Genomic DNA, 24,687 nt, shown 5'->3' with positions numbered 1-24,687 from the left:
TTCGGGAGCCAAAAGCTTTATTTAAAAACAGGTCTCTGTACAGGGGGAAAGAATTCCAGGTGGGAATTTCGGGAATTGGATCCCATTATCCACCCGGAAAGCAGCAGAGAGGGATGGGGGCGGAAGGCTGGGAATGGATCCCATCCCAAATTCCCTTTTCCCACTTTTTTTGTCCCCGAGGATGGAGGTGATGGAAGACTTTTCCCATGGATTGGGATCCCCTGGGGTATTGCTGAGCGGAGCCGGGAATTCCCGGGAATTTTGGGAATTCTGGGATTCAGAGGAGGCAGATGAGGCATCCCAGGGTCTCGGAGCTGAGAATTACCGGGAATTCCGGGATTCAGAGGAGGCAGATGAGGAGTCCCAGGGTCTCAGAGCAGGGAATTCCTGGGAATTTTTGGGAATTCCGGGATTCAGAGGAGGTGTCCCAGGGTCTTGGAGCCAGGAATTCCCAGGAATTCCGGGATTCAGAGGAGGCAGATGAGGAGTCCCAGGGTCTCGGAGCACGGAATTCCTGGGAATTTTGGGAATTTTGGGAATTTCAGGATTCAAAGGAGGCGGACAAGGCGTCCCAGGGTTTCGGCCACCTTGACCCTCACGGCTGGAACCGGATCCTTGAGCAGCAGCTGCAGGGCTGGAACGGCACAGACCGGATTGGGATTGGGATCGGGATTGGGATTGGGATTGGATTGGGATTGGGATGGGATTGGGATTGGGATTGGGATTGGGATTGGGATTGGATTGGGATTGGGATTGGATTGGGATCAGGATTGGGATTGGATTGGGATTGGGATCGGGATTGGGATTGGATTGGGATTGGATTGGGATTGGGATTGGGATTGGATTGGGATTGGGACTGGGATTGGATTGGGATTGGGATCAGGATTGGGATTGGGATTGGATTGGGATTGGGATTGGATTGGGATTGGATTGGGATCAGGATTGGGATTGGATTGGGATTGGGATTGGATTGGGATCAGGATTGGATTGGATTGGATTGGGATTGGAATGGGATTGGGATGGCATTGGGATTGGAGTTGGGATCGGGATTGGATTGGATTGGGATTGGATTGGGATTGGATTGGGTTGGGATTGGATTGGATTGGATTGGGATTGGATTGGGATTGGATTGGGATTGGATTGGATTGGGATTGGGATCGGGACTTGATTTGGATTGGGATTGGGATCGGGATTGGGACTGGATTGGGATTGGGATCGGGATTGGATTTGGATTGGGATTGGATTGGGATCGGAATTGGGATTGGATTGGGATTGGATTGGGACTGGATTGGGATTGGATTGGGATTGAGATCGGGATTGGAATTGGGATCGGGATTAGGATTGGGATTGGGATTGGGATTGGGATCAGGATTGGGATTGGATTGGGATCGGGACTGGGATTGGATTGGGATCAGGATTGGATTGGGATTGGGATTTGGATCGGGATTGGGATTTGGATCGGGATTGGGATTGGGATTGGATTGGGATTGGATTGGGATCAGGATTGGGATTGGGATCGGGATTGGGATCAGGATTGGGATTGGGATTGGATTGGGATTGGAATTGGGATCAGGATTGGGATTGGATCGGGATTGGGATCGGGATTGGATTGGGATTGGATTGGATGTGGATCGGGATTGGGATTGGGATCAGGATCAAGGTCAGGATTGGGATCAGGCTCAGGATTTGGATTGGGATCAGAATTGGGAGTCAGGATTGGGATCAGCATCTCTGGATTAGGATTGGGATTGGGATTAGGATTGGGGTCAGGGTCAGGATCAAGATCAGGATTGGGATTGGATTGGGATCAGAATCGGGATCGGGATTAGGAGGATCAGGATCAGGATTGGGGTCAGGATCAGGATTGGGATTGGGATTGGAGTCAGCATCAGAATCAGGATTGGGATTAGGATCAGGATTGGGGTCAAGATTGGGATCAGGATTTGGATTGGGATTGGGGTCAGGACTGGGATCAGGATCTCTGGATTAGGATTAGGATTGTGATTGGGGTCGGGATTAGAATTGGGGTCAGGATCAGGATCAGGATTGGAGTCAGGATTAGTACTGGGATCAGGACTGGGATCAGGATTGGAGTCAGGATTAGGATTGGGATCAGGACTGGGATCAGGATTGGAGTCAGGGTCAGAACCAGAATTGGGATCGGGATCAGGATCAGGAGGATTGAGACTGGGATCAGGATTGGGGTCAGGATTTGGATCAGGACCAGGATTGGGATTGGGATTGGAGTCAGCATCAGAATCAGGATTGGGATTGGGATCAGAATTGGGGTCAGGATTGGGATCAGGATTTGGATTGGGATTGGGATGGGGATTGAGATTTGGATTGGGATTGGAGTCAGGACTGGGATCAGGATCTCTGGATTAGGATTAGGATTGGGATCAGGATTAGAATTGGGGTCAGGGTCAGGATCAGGATTGGGATCGGGATTGGGATCGGGATTGGGATCCGGATCAAGATTGGGATTGGGATCGAGATCAGGATCAGGGCTGGGATTGGGACCAGAATTGGGGTCAGGATTAGAATTGGGGTCAGGATCAGGATTGGGATCGGGATTGGGACCAGAATTGGGATCAGGATCAGGATTGGGATCAGGATTGGGATTGGGATCAGAATTTGGGTCAGGACCAGCACTGGGATTGGGATTGGAGTCAGGATCAGAATTGGGGTCAGGATCAGGATCAGAACTGGGATTGGGATCAGGATCCAGAATTGGGGTCAGGGTTGGAGTCAGAATCAGGATCAGGATCGGGATTGGGATCGAGATCGGGATCAGGGCTGGGATTGGGACCAGAATTGGGATTGGGATTGGGATCAGGATCTCAGGATTGGGATCGGGATTGGATTGGATTGGATTGGGATTGGGATTGGGATTGGGTTGGGTTGGGATTGGGATCTCAGGATCAGGATCTCAGAATTGGGATCAGGATCAGGATCAGGATCTCAGGATCGGGATTGGGATCAGAATTTGGTCAGGATTGGGATCAGGACCAGCACTGGGATTGGGATTGGAGTCAGGATCAGAATTGGGATTGGGATTGGGATCGGATCAGAATTGGGGTCAGGATCAGGATCGGGATCGGGATCAGGATCAGGATCAAGATCGGGATTGGGATCGAGATCGGGATCAGGGCTGGGATTGGGACCAGAATTGGGATTGGGATCAGGATCAGGATCGGGATTGGGATTGGGATTGGGATCAGGATTGGGATCGGGATTGGGATTGGATGGGATTGGGATCGGGATTGGGATTGGATTGGATTGGGATTGGGATTGGGAATGGATCAGGATTGGATTTGGATTGGGATTGGATTTGGATTGGATCAGGATTGGATTTGGATTGGATTTGGATTGGATTGGGATCAGGATTGGGATCAGGATCAGGATTGGATTCATTGGATTGTGACGATCCCAAAAGATTAAAATTGAAAGTTTGGGATGATGCCAAAACCCCTAAAATTAAAAGGAAAGGCTCCGGATGATCCCAAAAAATTAACAGCAAAAGCCTGGGATGATTAAAAAAAAAATTTAAATGTTTGGGATGATGCCAAAAACCCCTAAAATTAAAAGGAAAGGCTCTGGATGATCCCTAAAAAATTAAAAGTTTGGGATGATCCTAAAAAATTAAAATTAAATGCTTGGGATGATCCCAAATCCCCTAAAATTAAAAGGAACGGCTCTGGATGAAATCCCCCCAAAAAATTTCAAAATTAAAAGTTGGAGATTATCCCAAAAAATTAAAAGTTTGGGATGATCCTAAAAAATTAAAATTAAATGTTTGGGATGATGCCAAAAACCCTAGAATTAAAATGGAAGCTTCGGGATGCTCCCAAAATATTAAATTTTGGGATGATCCCAAAAAGCCGAAAATAAAAATGAAAAGTTCAGGATGATCCCAAAAAAAATTAAAGCAGAGGCTTAGGATGATCCCAAAAAATTAAAAGGAAAAGCCTGGGATGATCCCAAAAATTTAAAATTAAATGTTTGGGATGATCCCAAAAAACCCCGAAAATTAAAAGTAAAAGCTTGGGATGATCCCAAAATATTAAAATTAAATGTTTGTGATGATCCCAAAAAACTCTAAAATTAAAAGGAAAGGCTCTGGATGATCCCAAAAAAAAAAAAAATTAAAAATAAAAGCTTGGGATGATCCCAAAAATAATTTAAAGGAAATGTTTGGAATTATCCCAAAAAATTAAAATTAAATGTTTGGGATGATCCCAAAAACCCCTAAAATTGAAATGAAAAGTTCTGGGTGGTCCCAAAAAAAATAATTAAAAAGAAAAGCTTGGGATGATCCCAAAAAAATTAAAATTAAATGGTTTTTTTCCAAGTTTTTTTTCCCTTGTTTATCCCAAATTTTTTGGGATCGGAGCCCCCCCGGGGATCCCCAAAAATTCCCGGAATTCCGGGCGGATTCCTCCTCCCCCCTTTTCTCCCGGAAGGGCCCTGGGAGCCGACAGAAAATGGAATTTTTCCCTTTTTTAGAGTTTTTTGCGGCCGCCTTGGAAAGGTCGGGAATTTTCCGGGCTCGGCTCCACGGGATGAGCTCAGAGCCGAGAGAGAGGGGAAAAAATCCCCAAAATCCAGAAAAGTGAGGTCATCCCAAACCGGCAGCCAAAAAGGCCCTTCCTGACAGGATTTCTGCTTCCCAAAAAAATTGGATTTTTTTCCCTAAAAATTGGGGGGATTTTTCCCTAAAAATGGGATTTTTTTCCCCTAAATATGTGATTTTTTTCTCCCTAAAAATAGGAAATATTTTTCCTAAAAATTAAGGATTTTTTCCCCCTAAAGATGGGAAATATTTTTCCTAAAAAATAGGGATTTTTTTCCCCCTAAAAATGAAGATTTCGGCCTAAAAAATGGGATTTTTTTCCCTAAATATGGGATTTTTTTCCCCTAAAAATGGGAAATATTATTCCTAAAAATTAGGGATTTTTTCCCTAAAAATAGGAATTTTTTTCCCCTAAAAATGGGAAATATTTTTTCTAAAAATTAGGGATTTTTTCCCCCTAAAAATGGGAAATATTTTTTCTAAAAATTAGGGATTTTTTTCCCCTAAAAATGGGAAATATTTTTCCTAAAAAATAGGGATTTTTTCCCCCTAAAAATGGGATTTTTCCCCCTAAAAATGAGGATTTCGGCCTGAAAAATGGGATTTTTTTCCCCTAAATATGGGATTTTTTTCCCCCTAAAAATGGGAAATATTTTTCCTAAAAATTAGGGATTTTTTCCCCTAAAAATGGGATTTTTCCCCCTAAAAATGGGAAATATTTTTCCTAAAAATTAGGGATTTTTTCCCCTAAAAATGGGATTTTTTTCCCCCTAAAAATGGGATTTTTCCCCCTAAAAATGAGGATTTCGGCCTGAAAAATGGGATTTTTTCCCCTAAAAATGGGATTTTTTTCCCCTAAAAATGGGAAATATTTTTCCTAAAAATTAGGGATTTTTTTCCCCTAAAAATGGGATATTTTTTTCCCCTAAAAATGAGATTTTTCTCCCTAAAAATGAGGGACTTTGGCCTGAAAATTGGGATTTTTTTCCCCCTAAAAATGAGGTATTTTAACCTGGAAAATGGAATTTTTTTCACCCAAAAATGAGGAATATTAGCCTGAAAAATGGGATTTTTTTTGTCCCTAAAAATGGGATTTTTTCCCCCTAAAAATGAGATTTTTCTCCCTAAAAATGAGGGACTTTTGCCTGAAAATTGGGATTTTTTTCCCCCTAAAAATGAGGTATTTTAACCTGGAAAATGGAATTTTTTTCACCCAAAAATGAGGAATATTAGCCTGAAAAATGGGATTATTTCCCCTAAAAATGAGGATTTTTTTCCCCTAAAAATTGGAATTTTTTACCCCTAAAAATGGGAAATATTTTTCCTAAAAAATAGGGATTTTTTCCCCTAAAAATGGGATTTTTTTTCCCCTAAAAATGGGATTTTTCCCCCTAAAAATGAGGATTTCGGCCTGAAAAATGGGATTTTTTTCCCCTAAATATGGGATTTTTTTCCCCTAAAAATTAGGGATTTTTTCCCCTAAAAATGGGAGTTTTTTCCCCTAAAAATGGGAAATATTTTTCCTAAAAATTAGGGATTTTTTTCCCCTAAAAATGGGATTTTTCCCCCTAAAAATGAGGATTTCTGCCTGAAAAATGGGATATTTTTCCCCTAAAAATGGAAAATATTTTTCCCAAAGCCGGGCAGCCAAAAAGGCCCTTCCCGAGAGGATTTCTTCTTCCCCAAAAAATCGGATTTTTTTCCATAAAAATTGGGGGGATTTTTCCCTAAAAATGGGATTTTTTCCCCCTAAAAATGGAAAATAATTTTCCCAAAAATTAGGGATTTTTTCCCCTAAAAATGGGATTTTTTTTCCCCTAAAAATGAGGATTTCCGTCTGAAAAACAGGAATTTTTTTTCCCCCTAAAAATGGGAAATATTTTTCCTAAAAATTGGGGGGATTTTTCCCTAAAAATGGGATTTTTTTCCCCTAAAAATGGGAAATATTTTTCCTAAAAATTGGGGGGATTTTTCCCTAAAAATGGGGAATATTTTTTCCTAAAAATTAGGGATTTTTTTCCCTAAAAATGGGATATTTTTCCCCTAAAAATGGAAAATATTTTTCCCAAACTGGGCAGCCAAAAAGGCCCTTCCTGAGAGGATTTCTTCTTCCCCAAAAAATCGGATTTTTTTCCCTAAAAACTGGGGGGATTTTTCCCTAAAAATGGGGTTTATTCCCCTAAAAATGGGAAATATTTTTCCTAAAAATTAGGGATTTTTTCCCTTAAACATGGGATTTTTTTCCCCTAAAAATGGGATTTTTTCCCCTAAAAATGGGAAATTTTTTTCCCCTAAAAATGAGGATTTCTGCCTGAAAAATGGCAATTTTTTTCCCCTAAAAATGGGAATTTTTTTTCCCCTAAAAATGAGGATTTCGGCCTGAAAAATGGAATTATTTTTCCCACCAATAATGGGATTTTTCTCCCTAAAAAGGAGGAATTTTGGCCTGGAAAATGGGATTTTTTCCCCTAAAAGTGGGAAATTTTTCTCGTTAAGAATGAGCAATTTTGGCCTGAAAAATGGGATTTTTTTTCCACCTAAACATGGGATTTTTTCTCCCTAAAAAGGAGGAATTTTGGCCTGAAAAATGGGATTTTTTTCCCCCTAAACAAGGGGTTTTACTCCCTAAAAATGAGGAATTTTGACCTGAAAAATGGGATTTTTTCCCCTAAAAAATGAAGATTTTTTCACCTGAAAATGGGAATTTTTGCCTAAAAATGGGATTTTTCTCCCTATAAAAATGGGAAAATTTCATGTGAAAAATGGGAATTTTTTTTCCCTCTAAAACCAGGATTTGTTTGGCCTAAAAAATGGGAATTTTTTTTCCCTAAAAATGAAGAATTTTGACTGAAAAATGGCATTTTTTCCCCTTAAAATGGGAATTTTTTTCCCAAAAAATGGGATTTTTTCCTCTAAAAATGGGAATTTTTTCTCGCTAAGAATGAGGAATTTTGGCCTGAAAAATGGAATTATTTTTTCCACCAATAATGGGATTTTTCTCCCTAAAAATGAGGGATTTGGGCCTAAAAAAAATGGGATTTCTTCCCTAAAAATGGGATTTTCTTCCCTAAAAATGAGGAATTTCGCCCTAAAAACACAGGATGTTCCCCAAAAACTGAAGTTCAGATCCTACAAAATGTAGATTTTTTTTTTTTCCCTAGAATTTGGAAATTTAGGAATTCAAGAATTCAGGGATTTGAGAATTCGGATATTCAAGGATTTGGGGAATTCAGGAATTTGAGAATTTGGAAATGTGGAAATTTGGAAATTCGGGAGTTCAGGCATTCAGGAATTTGGGAATTTGGAAATGTGGAAATTAGGGGATTTGGAAATTCAGGAATTCAGAGATTTGGGAATTTGGGAATTCAGGAATTCAAGGATTTGGGAATTTGGGAATTCGGGGATTTGGAAATTCAGGAATTCAGAGATTTAGGAATTTGGAACTTCAGGAATTCGGGAATTCAGAGATTTAGGAATTTGGGAATTCAAGGATTTGGGAATTTGGAAATTTTGGGATTCGGGAATTCAGGAATTTGGGAATTTGGAAATGTGGAAATTAGGGGATTTGGAAATTCAGGAATTCAGGAATTCAGAGATTTGGGAATTTGGGAATTCAGGGATTTGGGGATTTGGAAATTCGGAAATTCAGGAATTTGGGAATTTGGGAATTTGGAAATTCAGGAATTCAGAGATTCAGGAATTCGGGAATTCAAGGATTTGGGAATTTGGAAATTTTGGGATTCGGGAATTCCGGAATTTGGGAATTTGGAAATGTGGAAATTAGGGAATTTGGAAATTCAGGAATTCAGGAATTCAGGAATTCAGGGATTTGAGAATTTGGGAATTCAAGGATTTGGGAAATTCAGGAATTCAGGAATTTGGAAATTAGGGGATTTGGAACTTCAGGAATTCGGGAATTCAGAGATTTGGGAATTTGGGAATTCAAGGATTTGGGAATTTGGAAATTTTGGGATTCGGGAATTCAGGAATTTGGGAATTTGGAAATGTGGAAATTAGGGGATTTGGAAATTCAGGAATTCAGGAATTCAGAGATTTGGAAATTTGGGAATTCAAGGATTTGGGAAATTGGAAATTCGGGGATTCAGGAATTTGGGAATTCAGGAATTTGGAAATTCAGAAATTTGGGAATTCAGGAATTCGGGGATTTGGGAATTCAGGAATTTGGGAATGTGGTAATTCAGGGATTCAGGAATTTGTGAATTTGGCGATTTGGAAATCCGGGAATTTGGGAATGTGGAAATTCAGGAATTCAGGAATTTGGGAATTTGGGGATTTGGAAATTCAGGAATATGGCAATGTGGAAATTCAGGAATTCAGGAATTTGGGAATTTGGGGATTTGGAAATTCAGGAATATGGCAATGTGGAAATTCAGGAATTCAGGGATTCTGGGAATTTGGGAATCCAGGAATTTGGGAATTCCCACCCACTCACCGGAAATGAGCTGCTCCAGGTCCACCTGCTGTCCCTGCTCCTCGTCCATGTGGAGCACCAGGAACCCTGGAGGGAATTCCGGGATCAGGGATTGGAATATTCCCAAAAAAACCCCAAACTTACCCCCAAAAAACCCCCCAAAAAAATATCCCAAAACTGAAAAAATGAGCCCCAAAACCCCGCAGGGGCGATGTCACCTCCAGGTGACAAAGGCCACCACTGTGGTGACACCAAGAGGTGACAGGACCTGAGTCCACCTGGGGACAATACTGGGGTCACCAGGGACCCTAAAAACTTCAAAATCACCCCAAAAACCACCCAAAACCAGCCCAAAAACCCCTTGGGGACCTCCAGGGCTGATGCCACCTCCAGGTGACAAAGGCCACCACTGTGGTGACACCAAGAGGTGACAAGACCAGGGTCTGCTTGGAGACAAGATCGGGGTCACCAGAGACCCCAAAACCTCCAAAATTCCCTCAAAAACCATCCAGGATTGTCCAAAACCAGCCCAAACCCCCTTGGGGACCTCCAGGGCCGATGTCACCTCCAGGTGACAAAAGCCACCACTGTGGTGACACCAAGAGGTGACAGGACCTGAGTCCACCTGGGGACAAGACTGGGGTCACCAGGGACCCCAAAACCTTCTGAATTCCCCCAAAAATGACCCAAAACCACCCAGAACCAGCCCAAAAACCCCCTGGGGGACCTCCAGGGCCGATGTCACCTCCAGGTGACAAAAGCCACCACTGTGACCCCAGTAGGTGACAGGACCAGGGACAAGATCAGGGTCACCAGAGACCCCAAAACCTCCAAAATTCCCTCAAAAACCATCCAGGATTGTCCAAAACCAGCCCAAACCCCCTTGGGGACCTCCAGGGCCGATGTCACCTCCAGGTGACAAAAGCCACCACTGTGGTGACACCAAGAGGTGACAAGACTAGGGTCTGCTTGGAGACAAGATCAGGGTCACCAAGGACCCCAAAACCTCAAAAATTCCCTCAAAAACCATCCAGGATTGTCCAAAACAACCAGAACCAGCCCAAAACCCCCTTGGGGACCTCCAGGATTGATGTCACCTCCAGGTGACAAAGGCCACCACTGTGGTGGCACCAAGGGGGGACAGAAATCTGAGTCTACCAGGGGACAAGATTGGGGTCACCAGGGACCCCAAAACCGTAAAAATTCCCTCAAAAACCATCCAGGATCACCCAAAACAACAAAAACCAGCCCAAAAACCCCCTTGGGGACCTCCAGGGGCTGATGTCACCCCTGGTGACAAAGGCCACCACTGTGGTGACACCAAGAGGTGACAGAAACCTGAGTCTACTGGGGACAATACTGGGGTCACCAGGGACCCTAAAAACTTCAAAATCACCCCAAAAACCACCCAAAACCAGCCCAAAAACCCCTTGGGGACCTTCAGGGCTGATGTCACCTCCTGGTGACAAAGGCCACCACTGTGGTGACACCAAGGGGGGACAGAAATCTGAGTCTACCAGGGGACAAGATTGGGGTCACCAGACACCCCAAAACTTTCAGATTTACCCCAAAAATGACCCAAAACCACCCAAAACCAGCCCAAAAACCCCTTGGGGACCTGCAGGACCGATGTCACCTCCAGGTGACAAAAGCCACCACTGAGACCCCAGTAGGTGACAGGACCAGGGACAAGATCGGGGTCACCAGGGACCCCAAAACTTCCAAAATTCCTCAAAAACCATCCAGGATTGTCCAAAACAACCAAAACCAGCCCAAAAACCCCTTGGGGATCTCCAGGATTGATGTCACCTGCAGGTGACAAAAGCCACCACTGTGGTGACACCAAGAGGTGACAGGACCTGAGGCCACCTGGGGACAAGACTGGGGTCATGATGGACCCCAAAACCTTCTGAATTCCCCAAAAATGACCCAAAACCACCCAGAACCAGCTCAAATCCACCTTGGGATCCTCCAGGGCTGATGTCACCTCCTGGTGACAAAAGCCACCACTGTGGTGACACCAAGAGGTGACAAGACCAGGGTCTGCTTGGAAACAAGATTGGGGTCACCAGGGACCCCAAAACCTCCAAAATTCCAGCAAAAAACCATCCAGGATTGTCCAAACCAGCCCAAACCCCCTTGGGGACCTCCAGGGCTGATGTCACCTCCTGGTGACAAAAGCCACCACTGTGGTGACACCAAGAGGTGACAGGACCTGAGTCCACCAAGGGACAATATTGGAATCATGATGGACCCCAAAACCTTCTGAATTCCCCCAAAAATGACCCAAAACCACCCAAAACCAGCCCCAAACCCCCTCGGGGACGCCCAGGGCCGATGTCACCTCCAGGTGACAAAAGCCACCACTGTGGTGACACCAAGGGGGGACAGGACCTGAGTCCACCAGGGGACAAGCCTGGGGTAATGAGGGACCCCAAAACTTTCAGATTTACCCCAGAAATGACCCAAAACCACCCAAAACCAGCCCAAAAACCCCCTGGGGGACCTGCAGGACCGATGCCACCCCTGGTGACAAAGGCCACCACTGTGGTGGCACCAAGAGGTGACAGAACCAGGGACAAGATCAGGGTCACCAGGGACCGCAAAACCGCCAAAATTCCCTCAAAAACCATCCAGGATTGTCCAAAACAACCAAAACCAGCCCAAAGCCACCTTGGGGACCTCCAGGAGCGATGTCACCTCCTGGTGACAAAAGCCACCACTGAGACCCCAGTAGGTGACAGGACCAGGGACAAGTTTGGGTCACCAGGGACCCCAAAACCTCCAAAATTCCCTCAAAAACCATCCAGGATCGTCCAAAACAGCCCAAACCAGCCCAAAAGCCCTCAGGGACCTCCAGGGCTGATGTCACCTCCAGGTGACAAAAGCCACCACTGTGGTGACACCAAGGGGGAACAGGACCTGAGTCCACCAGGGGACAATATTGGGGTCACCAGAGACCCCAAAAACTTCAAAATCACCCCAAAAACCACCCAAAACCAGCCCAAACCCCCTTGGGGATCTCCAGGGCCGATGTCACCTCCAGGTGACAAAAGCCACCACTGTGGTGACACCAAGAGGTGACAGGACCTGAGTCCACCAGGGGACAATATTGGGGTCATGATGGACCCCAAAAACTTCAAAATCACCCCAAAAACCACCCAAAACCAGCCCAAACCCCCTTGGGGACCTCCAGGGCCGATGTCACCTCCAGGTGACAAAAGCCACCACTGAGACCCCAGTAGGTGACAGGACCAGGGACAAGATCGGGGTCACCAGAGACCCCAAAACCTCCAAAATTCCCTCAAAAACCATCCAGGATCACCCAAAACAACCAAAACCAGCCCAAAAACCCCTTGGGGACCTCCAGGATTGATGTCACCTCCTGGTGACAAAAGCCACCACTGTGGTGACACCAAGGGGGGACAGAAATCTGAGTCTTCCTGGGGACAAGATTGGGATCACCAGACAACCCAAAATCTTGTGAATTAGCCCCAAAATGACCCAAAACCACCCAAAACCAGCCCAAACCCCCTGGGGGACCTTCAGGACCGATGCCATCCCTGGTGACAAAGGCCACCACTGTGGTGGCACCAAGGAGAGCAGTGCACCTGGGGACAAGATTGGGGTCACCAGGGACCCCAAAACTTTCAGATTTACCCCAGAAATGACCCAAAACCACCCAAAACCAGCCCAAACCCCCTTGGGGACCTTCAGGGCTGATGTCACCTCCTGGTGACAAAGGCCACCACGGCGGTGTCCCCGTCCCTCACCGGTGAACATGGCCGCCGCCGCCCGCAGCTCCCGCCAGGGGCTCTTGAAGTAGAACAGGTTGGTGGAGATGAGGCGGCTCAGCAGGGAGGGGTGGCTGCGCATCTGCGGGGACACGGGGACATTGGGGACACTGGGGACAGTGGGGACACTGGGGACATTGGGGACATTGGGGACATTGGGGACACTGGGGACATTGGGGACAGTGGGGACATTGGGGATATTGGGGGACATTGGGATATTGGAGACATTGGGGGCAATGGGGACTGAGGAGACATTTGGGACATTGGGGGCATTGGGGACATTGGGGACACTGGGGACACTGGGGACATTGGAGACATTGGGGACATTGGGGACATTGGGGGCAGTGAGGGCATTGGGGACACTGGGGACATTGGGGACACTGGGGACAGTGGGGGCAATGGGGGACATTGGGGACACTGGGGACACTGGGGACGGGGGGGACATTGGGGACATTGGGGACATTGGGGACACTGGGGACACTGGGGGCAGCAGGGACTGTGGGGGCATTAGGGGCCATGGCGACATTGGGGACATTGGGAATGTTGGGGACACTGGGCTCACTGGGGACATTGGGGACAGTGGGGACAGTGAGGATGTTGGGGACATTGGGCCAGTGAGGACAGAGGGGACACTGGGGACACTGGGGGTGTTTGGGGCAATGGGGACACTGGGGACATTGGGGACAGCAGGGTTGCTGAGGACATTGGGGGCAATGGGGATCCTGACGTCACCGGGGACACTGAAGCCATTGGGGGCAATGGGGACATCGGGGACATTGGGGGCTATGGGGACATTGGGGACACTAGGGACATTGGGGGATTTGGGACAGGGGGGATGTTGGGGACACAGAGGACATTGGGGACAGTAGGGGCAATGGGGACAGTGGGGACACTGAGGGGACATTGGGGGCACTGGGGACATTGGGAACATTGGAGCCACTGAGGACATTGGGGACAGTAGGGGCAATGGGGACAGTGGGGACACTGAGGAGACCTTGGGGGCAATGGGGACCTTGGGGGCAATGGGGACACTGGGGGCACAGGGGACATTGGGGACAGTAGGGGCAATGAGACCAGGGGGACACTGGGGACATTGGGGGCAATGGGGATAGAGGAGACGTTGGGGACAGTGGGGACAATGGGGACAATGGGGACACTGAGGGGACATTGGGGGATTGGGGACATTGGGAACAGCATGGACATTGGGGACATTGGGGACATCAGGGGGAATGGGGACATTGGGGACATCAAGGACTTTGGAGACATTGGGGACAGCAGGGACGTTGGGGACATGGGGGACATCAGGGGCAATGAGGACAACAGGGACATCGGGGACATTGGAGACACTGAGGACATTGGGGACATGGGGACATCAGGGACAGAGGGGACATTGAGGGGGCTTGGGGGTATTGGGGACATTGGGGACAATGGGGGATTTTTTGGAATATTGGGAATGTTGGGGATATTGATGATATTGGGGACATTGGGGTCTTGAGGGATTGGGGACATTGGAGACACTTGGGACATTGGGGACATTCCCACAGCACCTCAATGTCCCCACATCCCCATGGTCCAATTCCAATGTCCCAACATCCCAACGTCCCAATGTCCCAAAATCCCAATATCCCAATGTCCCAATGTCCCAATGTCCCAATATCCCAATGTCCCAATGTCCCAATATCCCAATGTCCAATATCCCAACATCCCAATATCCCAATATCCCAATATCCCAATATCCCAATATCCAATATCCCAATGTCCCAACATCCCAATATCCCAATATCCCAATATCCCAATGTCCCAATGTCCCAATGTCCCAATATCCCAATATCCCAATGTCCCAATATCCCAATATCCCAATATCCCAATATCCCAATGTCCCAATGTCCCAATGTCCCAATGTCCCAATGTCCCAATGTCCCAATATCCCAATATCCCAACATCCCAATATCCCAATATCCCAATATCCCAATATCCCATGTCCCAATACCCCAACGTCCCAATATCCAAATATCCCAATGTTTCAATATCCCAACATCCCACATATCCCAATATCCCAACATCCCAACATCCCAACATCCCTATATCCCAATGTCCCAATGTCCCAATGTCCCAATGTCCCAATACCCCAATATCCCAATGTCCCAAATTCCCAATGTCCCAATATCCCAATGTCCCAATGTCCCAATATCCCAAATTCCCAACATCCCAAAATCCCAAAATCCCCGTGATGTCGCACCAGGAACTTGGCGGTGTCGTTGATGAACTCCCCGTAGTGCAGCCCCCACACATCCCAATGTCCCAATATCCCAATGTCCCAATATCCCAATGTCCCAATATCCCAATATCCCAATATCCCAATATCCCAATGTCCCAATATCCCAATGTCCCAATATCCCAATGTCCCAATGTCCCAATGTCCCAATATCCCAATATCCCAATGTCCCAATATCCCAATATCCCAATGTCCCAATATCCCAATATCCCAACATCCCAATATCCCAATATCCCAACATCCCAATATCCCAATATCCCAATGTCCCAATATCCCAATATCCCAATATCCCAATATCCCAATGTCCCAATATCCCAATATCCCAATATCCCAACGTCCCAATATCCCAATATCCCAACATCCCAACGTCCCAAAATCCCAATATCCCAAATTCCCAACATCCCAAATTCCCAAAATCCCGTGATGCGATGTCGCACCAGGAACTTGGCGGCGTCGTTGATGAACTCCCCGTAGTGCAGCCCCCACACATCCCAACATCCCAATATCCCAATGTCCCAAATTCCCAACATCCCAATGTCCTAAATTCCCAATACCCCAAATTCCCAACGTCCCAACATCCCAATATCCCAACATCCCAATATCCCAACATCCCAATACCCCAAATTCCCAAATTCCCAACGCCCTGAATTCCCAAAATCCCGCGTTGCGCTGTCGCACCAGGAACTTGGCGGCGTCGTTGATGAACTCCCCGTAGTGCAGCCCCCGCACATCCCAACATCCCAATATCCCAATATCCCAATGTTTCAATATCCCAATATCCCAACATCCCAATATCCCCATATCCCAATATCCCAAATTCCCAAAATCCCGCTCTGCGATGCCGCACCAGGAACTTGGCGGCGTCGTTGATGAACTCCCCGTAGTGCAGCCCCCACACATCCCAATATCCCAATATCCCAATATCCCAATATCCCAATATCCCAACATCCCAATATCCCAAAATCCCAATGTCCCAATATCCCAATGTCCCAAATTCCCAATATCCCAATATTCCAATGTCCCAATGCTCCAATGTCCCAACATCCCAATGTCCCCAAAGTCCCCAACATCCCAATGTCCCCAAAGTTCCCAACATCCCAATATCCCACTGTCCCAATACCCCAATATCCCAATGTCCCAATATCCCAACATCCCAATATCCCCATATCCCAACATCCCAACATCCCAAAATCCCAATACCCCAAATTCCCCAATTCCCCAATTCCCCAATTCCCAAATTCCCAAAATCCCGCTCTGCGCTGCCGCACCAGGAACTTGGCGGCGTCGTTGATGAACTCCCCGTAGTGCAGCCCCCACACATCCCAATATCCCAACATCCCAATGTCCCAAATTCCCAACATACCAATGTCCCAAATTCCCAATATCCCCATATCCCAACATCCCAATATCCCAAAATCCCAATTCCCCAATTCCCAAAATCCCGCTCTGCGCTGTCGCACCAGGAACTTGGCGGCGTCGTTGATGAACTCCCCGTAGTGGAGCCCGCGCTCTTCCCGCAGGTGATTCCCGAACATTTCCCGGAGCCCCTCGCAGCCCAGGCTGGGCCCGCACATCCTCAGCGCGAACTTGCACGCCTGGAGAGAGAACCGGGAATGCCGGGAATTGGGCACGGGGGGATCCCCGGATCTGCCATCCCGAATCCCCGGGAATTCCGGGAATCCCACCTTGACCACGTCGGGCTGGGGGTCCTGCAGGTGCAGCAGGAGCGTCACGAGCCCGTTGAGGATCTGCTCCGAGAAAACCTCGGAGTCGGCGCGGCTGAAGCGGGACAGGTTCCCGAAGAGGAGGATGGAGCGGTGCCGCAGCTCCGCGTGCTCCTGCGGAAACCGGGAAAACGGGAATGGCGGCGGGAGAATCCCAGAGATCCCGTCCTGGGAACCCCAAATCCCACCCTGGGATCCCACCATTCCCATCCTGTGATCCCAAAATCCCACCCTGGGATCCCACCATTCCCATCCTGTGATGCTGAGATCCCAAACTCTGATCCTAAAATTCCATCCTGTGATCCCACCGTTTCCATTTTGGAATTCACAAATCCCATCCTCTGATCCCGAAATTCCCACTCCTGTGATCCCAAAATCCCATCCTGCGATCCCACCATTCCCACCCCTGGGATCCCAAAATCCCATCCTGCGATCCCAAAATTCCCACCTCTGGGATCCCAAAATCCCATCCTGAGATCCCACCATTCCCATTTTGGAATTCACAAATCCCATCCTCTGATCCCGGAATTCCCACTCCTGTGATCCCAAAATCCCATCCTGCAATCCCAAAATTCCCACTCCTGGGATCCCACCATTCCCACTCCTGTGATCCCAAAATCCCATCCTGTGATCCCAAAATTCCCACCCCTGGGATCCCAAAATTCCATCCTGTGATCCCACCATTTCCACTTTGGAATTCACAAATCCCATCCTCTGATCCCGAAATTCCCACTCCTGTCCTGTGATCCCAAAATCCCACCCTGGGATCCCAAAATGCCATCCTGGGATCCCACCATTCCAATCCTGGAATCCACAAATCCCATACTCTGATCCTAAAATTCCATCCTGTGTTCCCACCGTTTCCATTTTGGAATTCACAAATCCCATCCTCTGATCCCGAAATTCCCACCTCTGGGATCCAAAATCCCATCCTGTGATCCCAAATTCCCACTGCTGTGATCCCAAAATCCCATCCTGCGATCCCAAAATTCCCATCCCTGGGTCCCAGATCCCAATCCTGATTTTAAAACCCACCCTCTGATCCCAAAATCCCCATCCTGGGATCCCAAAATTCCCACCGTGTGGTCCCAAAATGCCCATCCTGCTGTTCCCAGCATTCCCAATCGTGGGATCCCCAAATCCCACCCTGGGATCCCCAATTCCCATCCTGTAATCCCACCATTCCCAATCCTGGTAATCCCATCATTCCCAATCCTGGGATATCCAAATCCCATTTTGTGATCCTGAAATTCCCATCCTGTGATTCCACCATTCCCAATCCTGGAATCCACAAATCCCATTCTCTGATCCTAAAATTCCATCCTGTGATCCCACCGTTTCCACTTTGGAATTCACAAATCCCATCCTCTGATCCCGAAATTCCCACTCCTGTGATCCCAAAATCCCATCCTGCGATCCCAAAATTCCCACCCCTGGGATCCCAAAATCCCATCCTGCGATCCCACCATTCCCATTTTGGGATCCCCAAATCCCCATCCTGAGATCCCACCATTCCCAATCCTGGTAATCCTACCATTCCCATTTTGGAATTCCCAAATCCCACATTCTGATCCCACCATTCCCATCCTGGTAATCCTACCATTCCCATTTTGGGATCCCAAAATCCCATCCTGGGATCCCAAAATCCCCATCCTGATGTTCCCACCATTCCCAGTCCTGGGATCCCCAAATCCCACCTTCTGATCCCAAAATTCCCAATCCAGGGATCCCCAAATCCCATTTTGTGATCCTGGAATTCCCATCCTCTGATCCCACCATTCCCAATCCTGGTAATCCTACCATTCCCAATCCTGGGATCCACAAATCCCACCTTCTGATCCCAAAATTCCCATCCCGGGATCCCCAGATCCCATTCTCTAATCCCACAGATCCCATCCCGGGATCCCCAAATCCCCATCCTGAGATCCCACCATTCCCAATCCTGGGAATCCTACCATTCCCATTTTGGGATCCCAAAATCCCATCCTGAGATCCCACCATTCCCATTGTCCCAAGTACCAGGGGACAATCCCAGAGGGCCAATCCCAATGGGAAAATCCCAATGGGACAATTCCAATGGGCCAATCCCAGTGGGACAATTCCAATGGGACAATTCCAATGGGATGATCCCAATGGGATGATCCCAGTGGGACAATTCCTATAGAACAATTCCTATGGGAAAATCCCAATGCAACAATCCAATGGGACAATTCCAGTGGGACAACTCCAGTGGGAAAATTCCAATGGGCCAATCCCAATGGGATGATCCCAATGGAAAAATCCCAATGGGCCGATCCCAATGGGCCAATCCCAATGGGGCAATCCCAATGGGACAATCCCAGTGGGACAATCCCAGTGGGACAATCCCAGTGGGATAATTCCAATGGGCCGATCCCAATGGGACAATCCCAGTGGGACAATTCCAATGGGAAATTCCCAATGGGATAATCCCAGTGGGACAGTTCCAATGGGAAAATCCCAATGGGCCGATCCCAATGGGAAAATCCCAATGGGCCAATCCCAGTGGGACAATTCCAATGGGACAATTCCAGTGGGACAATTCCAATGGGATGATCCCAATGAGACAATCCCAATGGGAAAATCCCAATGGGGCAATCCCAGTAGGACAGTTCCAATGGGAAAACTCCAGTGGGACAATCCCAATGGGCCAGTCCTGGTGGGACAGTTCCAGTGGGAAATTCCCAATGGGATGATCCCAGTGTGACAGTCCCAATGGGAAAATCCCAGTGGGACAATCCCAGTGGGACAGTTCCAATGGGAAAATCCCAATGGGCCGATCCCAGTGGGACAATCCCAGTGGGACAATCCCAACGGACCAATCCCAAGCACAAAACAGGATCACGGATGAACATCCAGAGGCAGAACTCCGGGACGGGAGATCCCCCCGGGCTGGATCCAGGGCCATTCCCAACGCCGGGAATTTCCCAATGGGATGATCCCAGTGGGACAGTTCCAATGGGAAAATCCCAATGGGACAATCCCAGTGGGACAATTCCAGTGGGACAATTCCAGTGGGAAAATCCCAATGGGATGATCCCAATGGGACAATTCCAGTGGGATAATCCTGGTGGGAAAATTCCAATGGCACAATTCAAATGGGACAATCCCAATGGGACAATCCCAATGGGCCAATCCCAGTGGGAAAATTCCAATGGGGCAATCCCAGCGGACCAATTCCAGTGGGAAAATCCCAGTGAGACAATCCCAGTGGGACAGTTCCAATGGGAAAATCCCAATGGGACAATCCCAGTGGGACAATTCCAGTGGGAAATTCCCAATGGGCCAATCCCAATGGGAAAATTCCAGTGGGACAATCCCAATGGGATGATCCCAGTGGGACAATTCCAGTGGGAAATTCCCAATGGGACAATCCCAGTGGGACAGTTCCAATGGGAAAATCCCAATGGGACAATCCCAGTGGGACAATTCCAGTGGGAAATTCCCAATGGGATGATCCCAGTGGGACAGTTCCAATGGGAAAATCCCAGTGGACCAATCCCAGTGGGACAATTCCAATGGGACAATCCCAGTGGGATAATTCCAATGGGAAAATCCCAATGGGACAATCCCAATGGGAAAATCCCAGTGGGACAATCCCAGTGGGACAATTCCAATGGGACAATCCCAGTGGGATAATTCCAATGGGAAAATCCCAATGGGACAATCCCAATGGGACAATCCCAGTGGGACAGTTCCAATGGAAAAATCCCAATGGGGACAATTCCAATGGGACAATTCCAATGGGACAATCCCAGTGGCATAATCCCAGTGGCATAATTCCCATGGCCGATCCCAATGGGAAAATTCCAGTGGGACAATTCCAATGGGACAATCCCAGTGGGACAGTTCCAGTGGGAAATTCCCAATGGGAAAATCCCAGTGGGATAATTCCAATGGGACAATTCAGTGGGAAATTCCCAATGGGATGATCCCAGTGGGATAATTCCAATGGGAAAATCCCAATGGGACAATTCCAATGGGCCAATCCCAGTGGGATGATCCCAATGGGATGATCCCAGTGGACCAATCCCTGCGGGACAGTTCCAATGGGATGATCCCCGTGGGACAATTCCAATGGGACAATCCCAGCGGGACCAATCCCAGCGGGACAATTCCAATGGACCAATCCCAAGCACAGAACAGGATCACGGATGAACACCCAGAGAAACCCCAGCCCTGGTGTTGAACTGGAGGGAGAACTCCAGGACGGGAGATCCCCCCGGGCTGGCTCCAGGGCCATTCCCAACGCCCGGAATTTCCCAATGGGACAATCCCAATGGGACAATTCCAAAGGGAAAATCCCAATGGGAAAATCCAATGGGACAATCCCAATGGGACAATCCCAATGGAAAAATCCCAATGGGACAATTCCAGTGGGATAATCCTGGTGGGAAAATTCCAATGGCACAATTCAAATGGGACAATTCCAGTGGGACAATTCCAATGGGATGATCTCAATGGAAAAATCCCAATGGGCCAATCCCAATGGAACAATCCCAATGGAAAAATCCCAATGGGGCAATCCCAGTGGGACAATTCCAGTGGGAAAATCCAATGGGGCAATTCCAGTGGGACAATTCCAATGGGACAATCCCAGTGGGACAATTCCAATGGGAAAATCCCAGTGGGACAATTCCAGTGGGAAATTCCCAATGGGATGATCCCAGTGGGATGATCCCAGTGGGACAATTCCAGTGGGAAATTCCCAATGGGACGATCCCAGTGGGCCAATCACCAGTGGGACAGTTCCAATGGGATGATCCCAGTGGGACAATTCCAGTGGGAAATTCCCAATGGGACAGTTCCAATGGGAAAATCCCAGTGGGATAATTCCAATGGGAAAATCCCAATGGGCCGATCCCAATGGGAAAATCCCAATGGGACGATCCCAGTGGGACAGTTCCAATGGGAAAACCCCAGTGGGATAATTCCAATGGGAAAATCCCAATGGGCCGATCCCAGTGATACAATCGCAGTGGGCCAATTCCCAATGGACCAATCCCAAGCACCAAACAGGATCACGGATGAACATCCAGAGGCAGAACTCCGGGACGGGAGATCCCCCCGGGCTGGCTCCAGGGCCATTCCCAACACCAGGAATTTCCCAATGGGATGATCCCAGTGGGACAGTTCCAATGGGAAAATCCCAATGGAAAAATCTCAATGGGAAAATCCCAATGGGACAATTCCAGTGGGGCAATTCCAGTGGGGTGATCCCAATGGGACAATTCCAGTAGGATAATCCTGGTGGAAAAATTCCTATAGAACAATCCCAATGGAAAAATCCCAATGGAAAAATCCCAATGGGGCAATCCCAGTGGGACAATCCCAATGGGATGATCCCAATGGGAAAATTCCAATGGGACAATCCCAATGGGACAATCCCAGTGGGACAATTCCAATGGGAAAATCCCAATGGGCCGATCCCAATGGGAAAATCCCAATGGGACAATCCCAGTGGGATAATCCCAATGGGAAAATCCCAATGGGATAATTCCAATGGGAAAATCCCAATGCGCCGATCCGAATGGGGCAATCCCAGCGGGACAATTCCAGTGGGAAACTCCCAAATGGGACGATCCCAGTGGGTCAACTCCAATGGGAAAATCCCAGCGGGACAATCCCAATGGACCAATCCCAAGCACAAAACAGGATCACGGATGAACATCCAGCAGAAACCCCAGCCCGAGGCAGAAATCCAGGACGGGACATCCCCCCGGGCTGGCTCCAGGGCCATTCCCAACACCGGGAATTTCCCAATGGGATGATCCCAGTGGGACAGTTCCTATGGGAAAATCCCAATGGAAAAATCCCAATGGGAAAATCCCAATGAGTCAATTCCAGTGGGAAAATTCCAATGGGCCAATCCAAATGGGACAATTCCAGTGCGATAATCCCGGTGGGAAAATTCCAATGGCACAATTCCAAATGGGATGATCCCAATGGAAAAATCCCAATGGGCCAATCCCAATGGGCCAATCCCAATGGGACATTCCAATGGGCCAATCCCAATGGAAAAATCTCAATGGGAAAATCCCAATGGGCCAATCCCAATGGGGCAATCCCAATGGGACAATTCCAGTGGGAAAATCCCAGTGGGACAATCCCAGTGGGACAATTCCAATGGGCCAATCCCAGTGGGATGATTGCAATGGGATGATCCCAGTGGGACAATTGCCAGTGGGAAAATCCCAGTGGACCAATCCCCGTGGGACAGTTCCAGTGGGAAAATCCCAATGGGCCGATCCCAATGGGACGATCCCAGTGGGACAGTTCCAATGGGAAAATCCCAGTGGGACAATTCCAATGGGACAATCCCAGTGGGACAGTCCCAATGTGAAAATCCCAGTGAGACAATTCCAGTGGGACCAATCCCAGTGGGCCAATTCCCAACGGACCAATCCCAAGCACCAAACAGGATCACGCATGAACATCCAGAGAAACCCCAGCCCGAGGGACAAATCCAGCACAGGAGATCCCCCCGGGCTGGCTCCAGGGCCATTCCCAACGCCCGGAATTCCCTCCCTCCCGCCCCGCTCACGCTGTCGAAGAAGGGCCGGATGCGGAGGGGCAGGCGCGGCAGCAGGGGCCGCACGTCGCGCTCCTCCAGGCCGGGCAGGAGGCGGCTCAGGCTGCCCATGGCCTCCAGCGCCAGCCGGTCCTGCCGATCGTCCGCCGCGTCCAGGCCGGGCACCAGCGAGGGCAGCAGCTGTGAGCCCAGCCGCCGGATCTGGAGTTGGGAAATGGGGATATGGAGGTGGGATAACGGGATATGGAGCTGGGAAATGGGGATATGGAGCTGGGATAACGGGATATGGAGCTGGGATAACGGGATATGGAGCTGGGAAAACGGGGTATGGAGCTGGGATAACGGGGTATGGATCTGGGAAAATGGGATATGGAGCTGGGAAATGGGATACGGAGCTGGGTAAGGCGGGATAGGGAGCCAGGAAAATGGGATATGGAGCGGGGAAGGGCGCGATATGGAGCTGGGAAAACTGGATACGGAGTTGGGAAAAGCGGGATAGGGAGCAGGATACGAAGCCGGGAAAACAGGATAAGGAGCTGGGATAATGGGATATGGCGCCGGGAAAAGCATGATAGGGAGCTGGGAAAAGCGGGATATGGAGTTGGGAGAAGTGGGATATGGAGCTGGGAAAAGCGGGATATGGGAAAACGGGATACGGAGCTGGGAAAGTGGGATATGGAGTTGGGAAAACGGGATACGGAGTTGGGAAAAGCGGGACACGGAGCTGGAAAAAGCGGGATACAGAGCTGGGAAAGTGGGATAGGGAGCTGGGAAAACGGGATACGGAGCCAGGAAAGGCAGGATATGGAACTGGGAAAGTGGGATATGGAGCTGGGATAACGGGATATGGAGCTGGGAAAAGCGGGATATGGAGCTGGGAAAGTGGGATATGGAACTGGGAAAAGCGGGATACGGAGCTGGGAAAACGGGATACGGAGCTGGGATAACGGGATATGGAGCTGGGAAAAGCGGGATATGGAGCTGGGAAAACGGGATATGGGAAAACGGGATACAGAGTTGGAATAGCGGGATATGGAGCTGGGAAAGGCGGGATATGGAGCTGGGAAAAGGGGATATGGAGCTGGGAAAAGTGGGATATGGAGCTGGGAAAAGCGGGATATGGGAAAACGGGATACAGAGTTGGGAAAAGCAGGATAGGGAGCCGGGAAAAGTGGGATACGGAGCTGGGAAAACAGGATATGGAGTTGGGAAAACGCGATATGGAGCAGGATACGGAGCCGGGAAAAGTGGGATAAGGAGCTGGGAAAACGGGATACGGAGCTGGGAAAGTAGGATACAGAGTGGGGAAAAGCGGGATATGGAGTTGGGAAAAGGGGGA

The 24,687-nt window shown here is 48.5% G+C and overlaps 1 protein-coding gene across 1 annotated transcript in view; it reads right to left on the bottom strand.

Annotated features, from left to right (window-relative positions):
- LOC135461085 (maestro heat-like repeat-containing protein family member 1) overlaps positions 1-24,687 on the bottom strand; it is a gene marked incomplete at its 5' end in the record, with an annotated part of 84,923 nt that continues 60,236 nt past the window's right edge. Inside the window, 6 exons of the mRNA XM_064738070.1 lie at positions 1-634; positions 9,027-9,092; positions 12,779-12,881; positions 16,535-16,669; positions 16,760-16,912; positions 23,361-23,549. Of these exons, the coding sequence (XP_064594140.1) occupies positions 549-634; positions 9,027-9,092; positions 12,779-12,881; positions 16,535-16,669; positions 16,760-16,912; positions 23,361-23,549 (732 nt within the window). The remainder of the gene's footprint in view (positions 635-9,026; positions 9,093-12,778; positions 12,882-16,534; positions 16,670-16,759; positions 16,913-23,360; positions 23,550-24,687) is intronic.

The sequence above is a fragment of the Zonotrichia leucophrys genome, unplaced genomic scaffold (assembly GCF_028769735.1).
Source record: "Zonotrichia leucophrys gambelii isolate GWCS_2022_RI unplaced genomic scaffold, RI_Zleu_2.0 Scaffold_166_103890, whole genome shotgun sequence".
In the NCBI taxonomy this organism is placed as follows: Eukaryota; Metazoa; Chordata; class Aves; order Passeriformes; family Passerellidae; genus Zonotrichia; species Zonotrichia leucophrys.
This window is presented reverse-complemented; position numbering and strand designations above follow the sequence as displayed.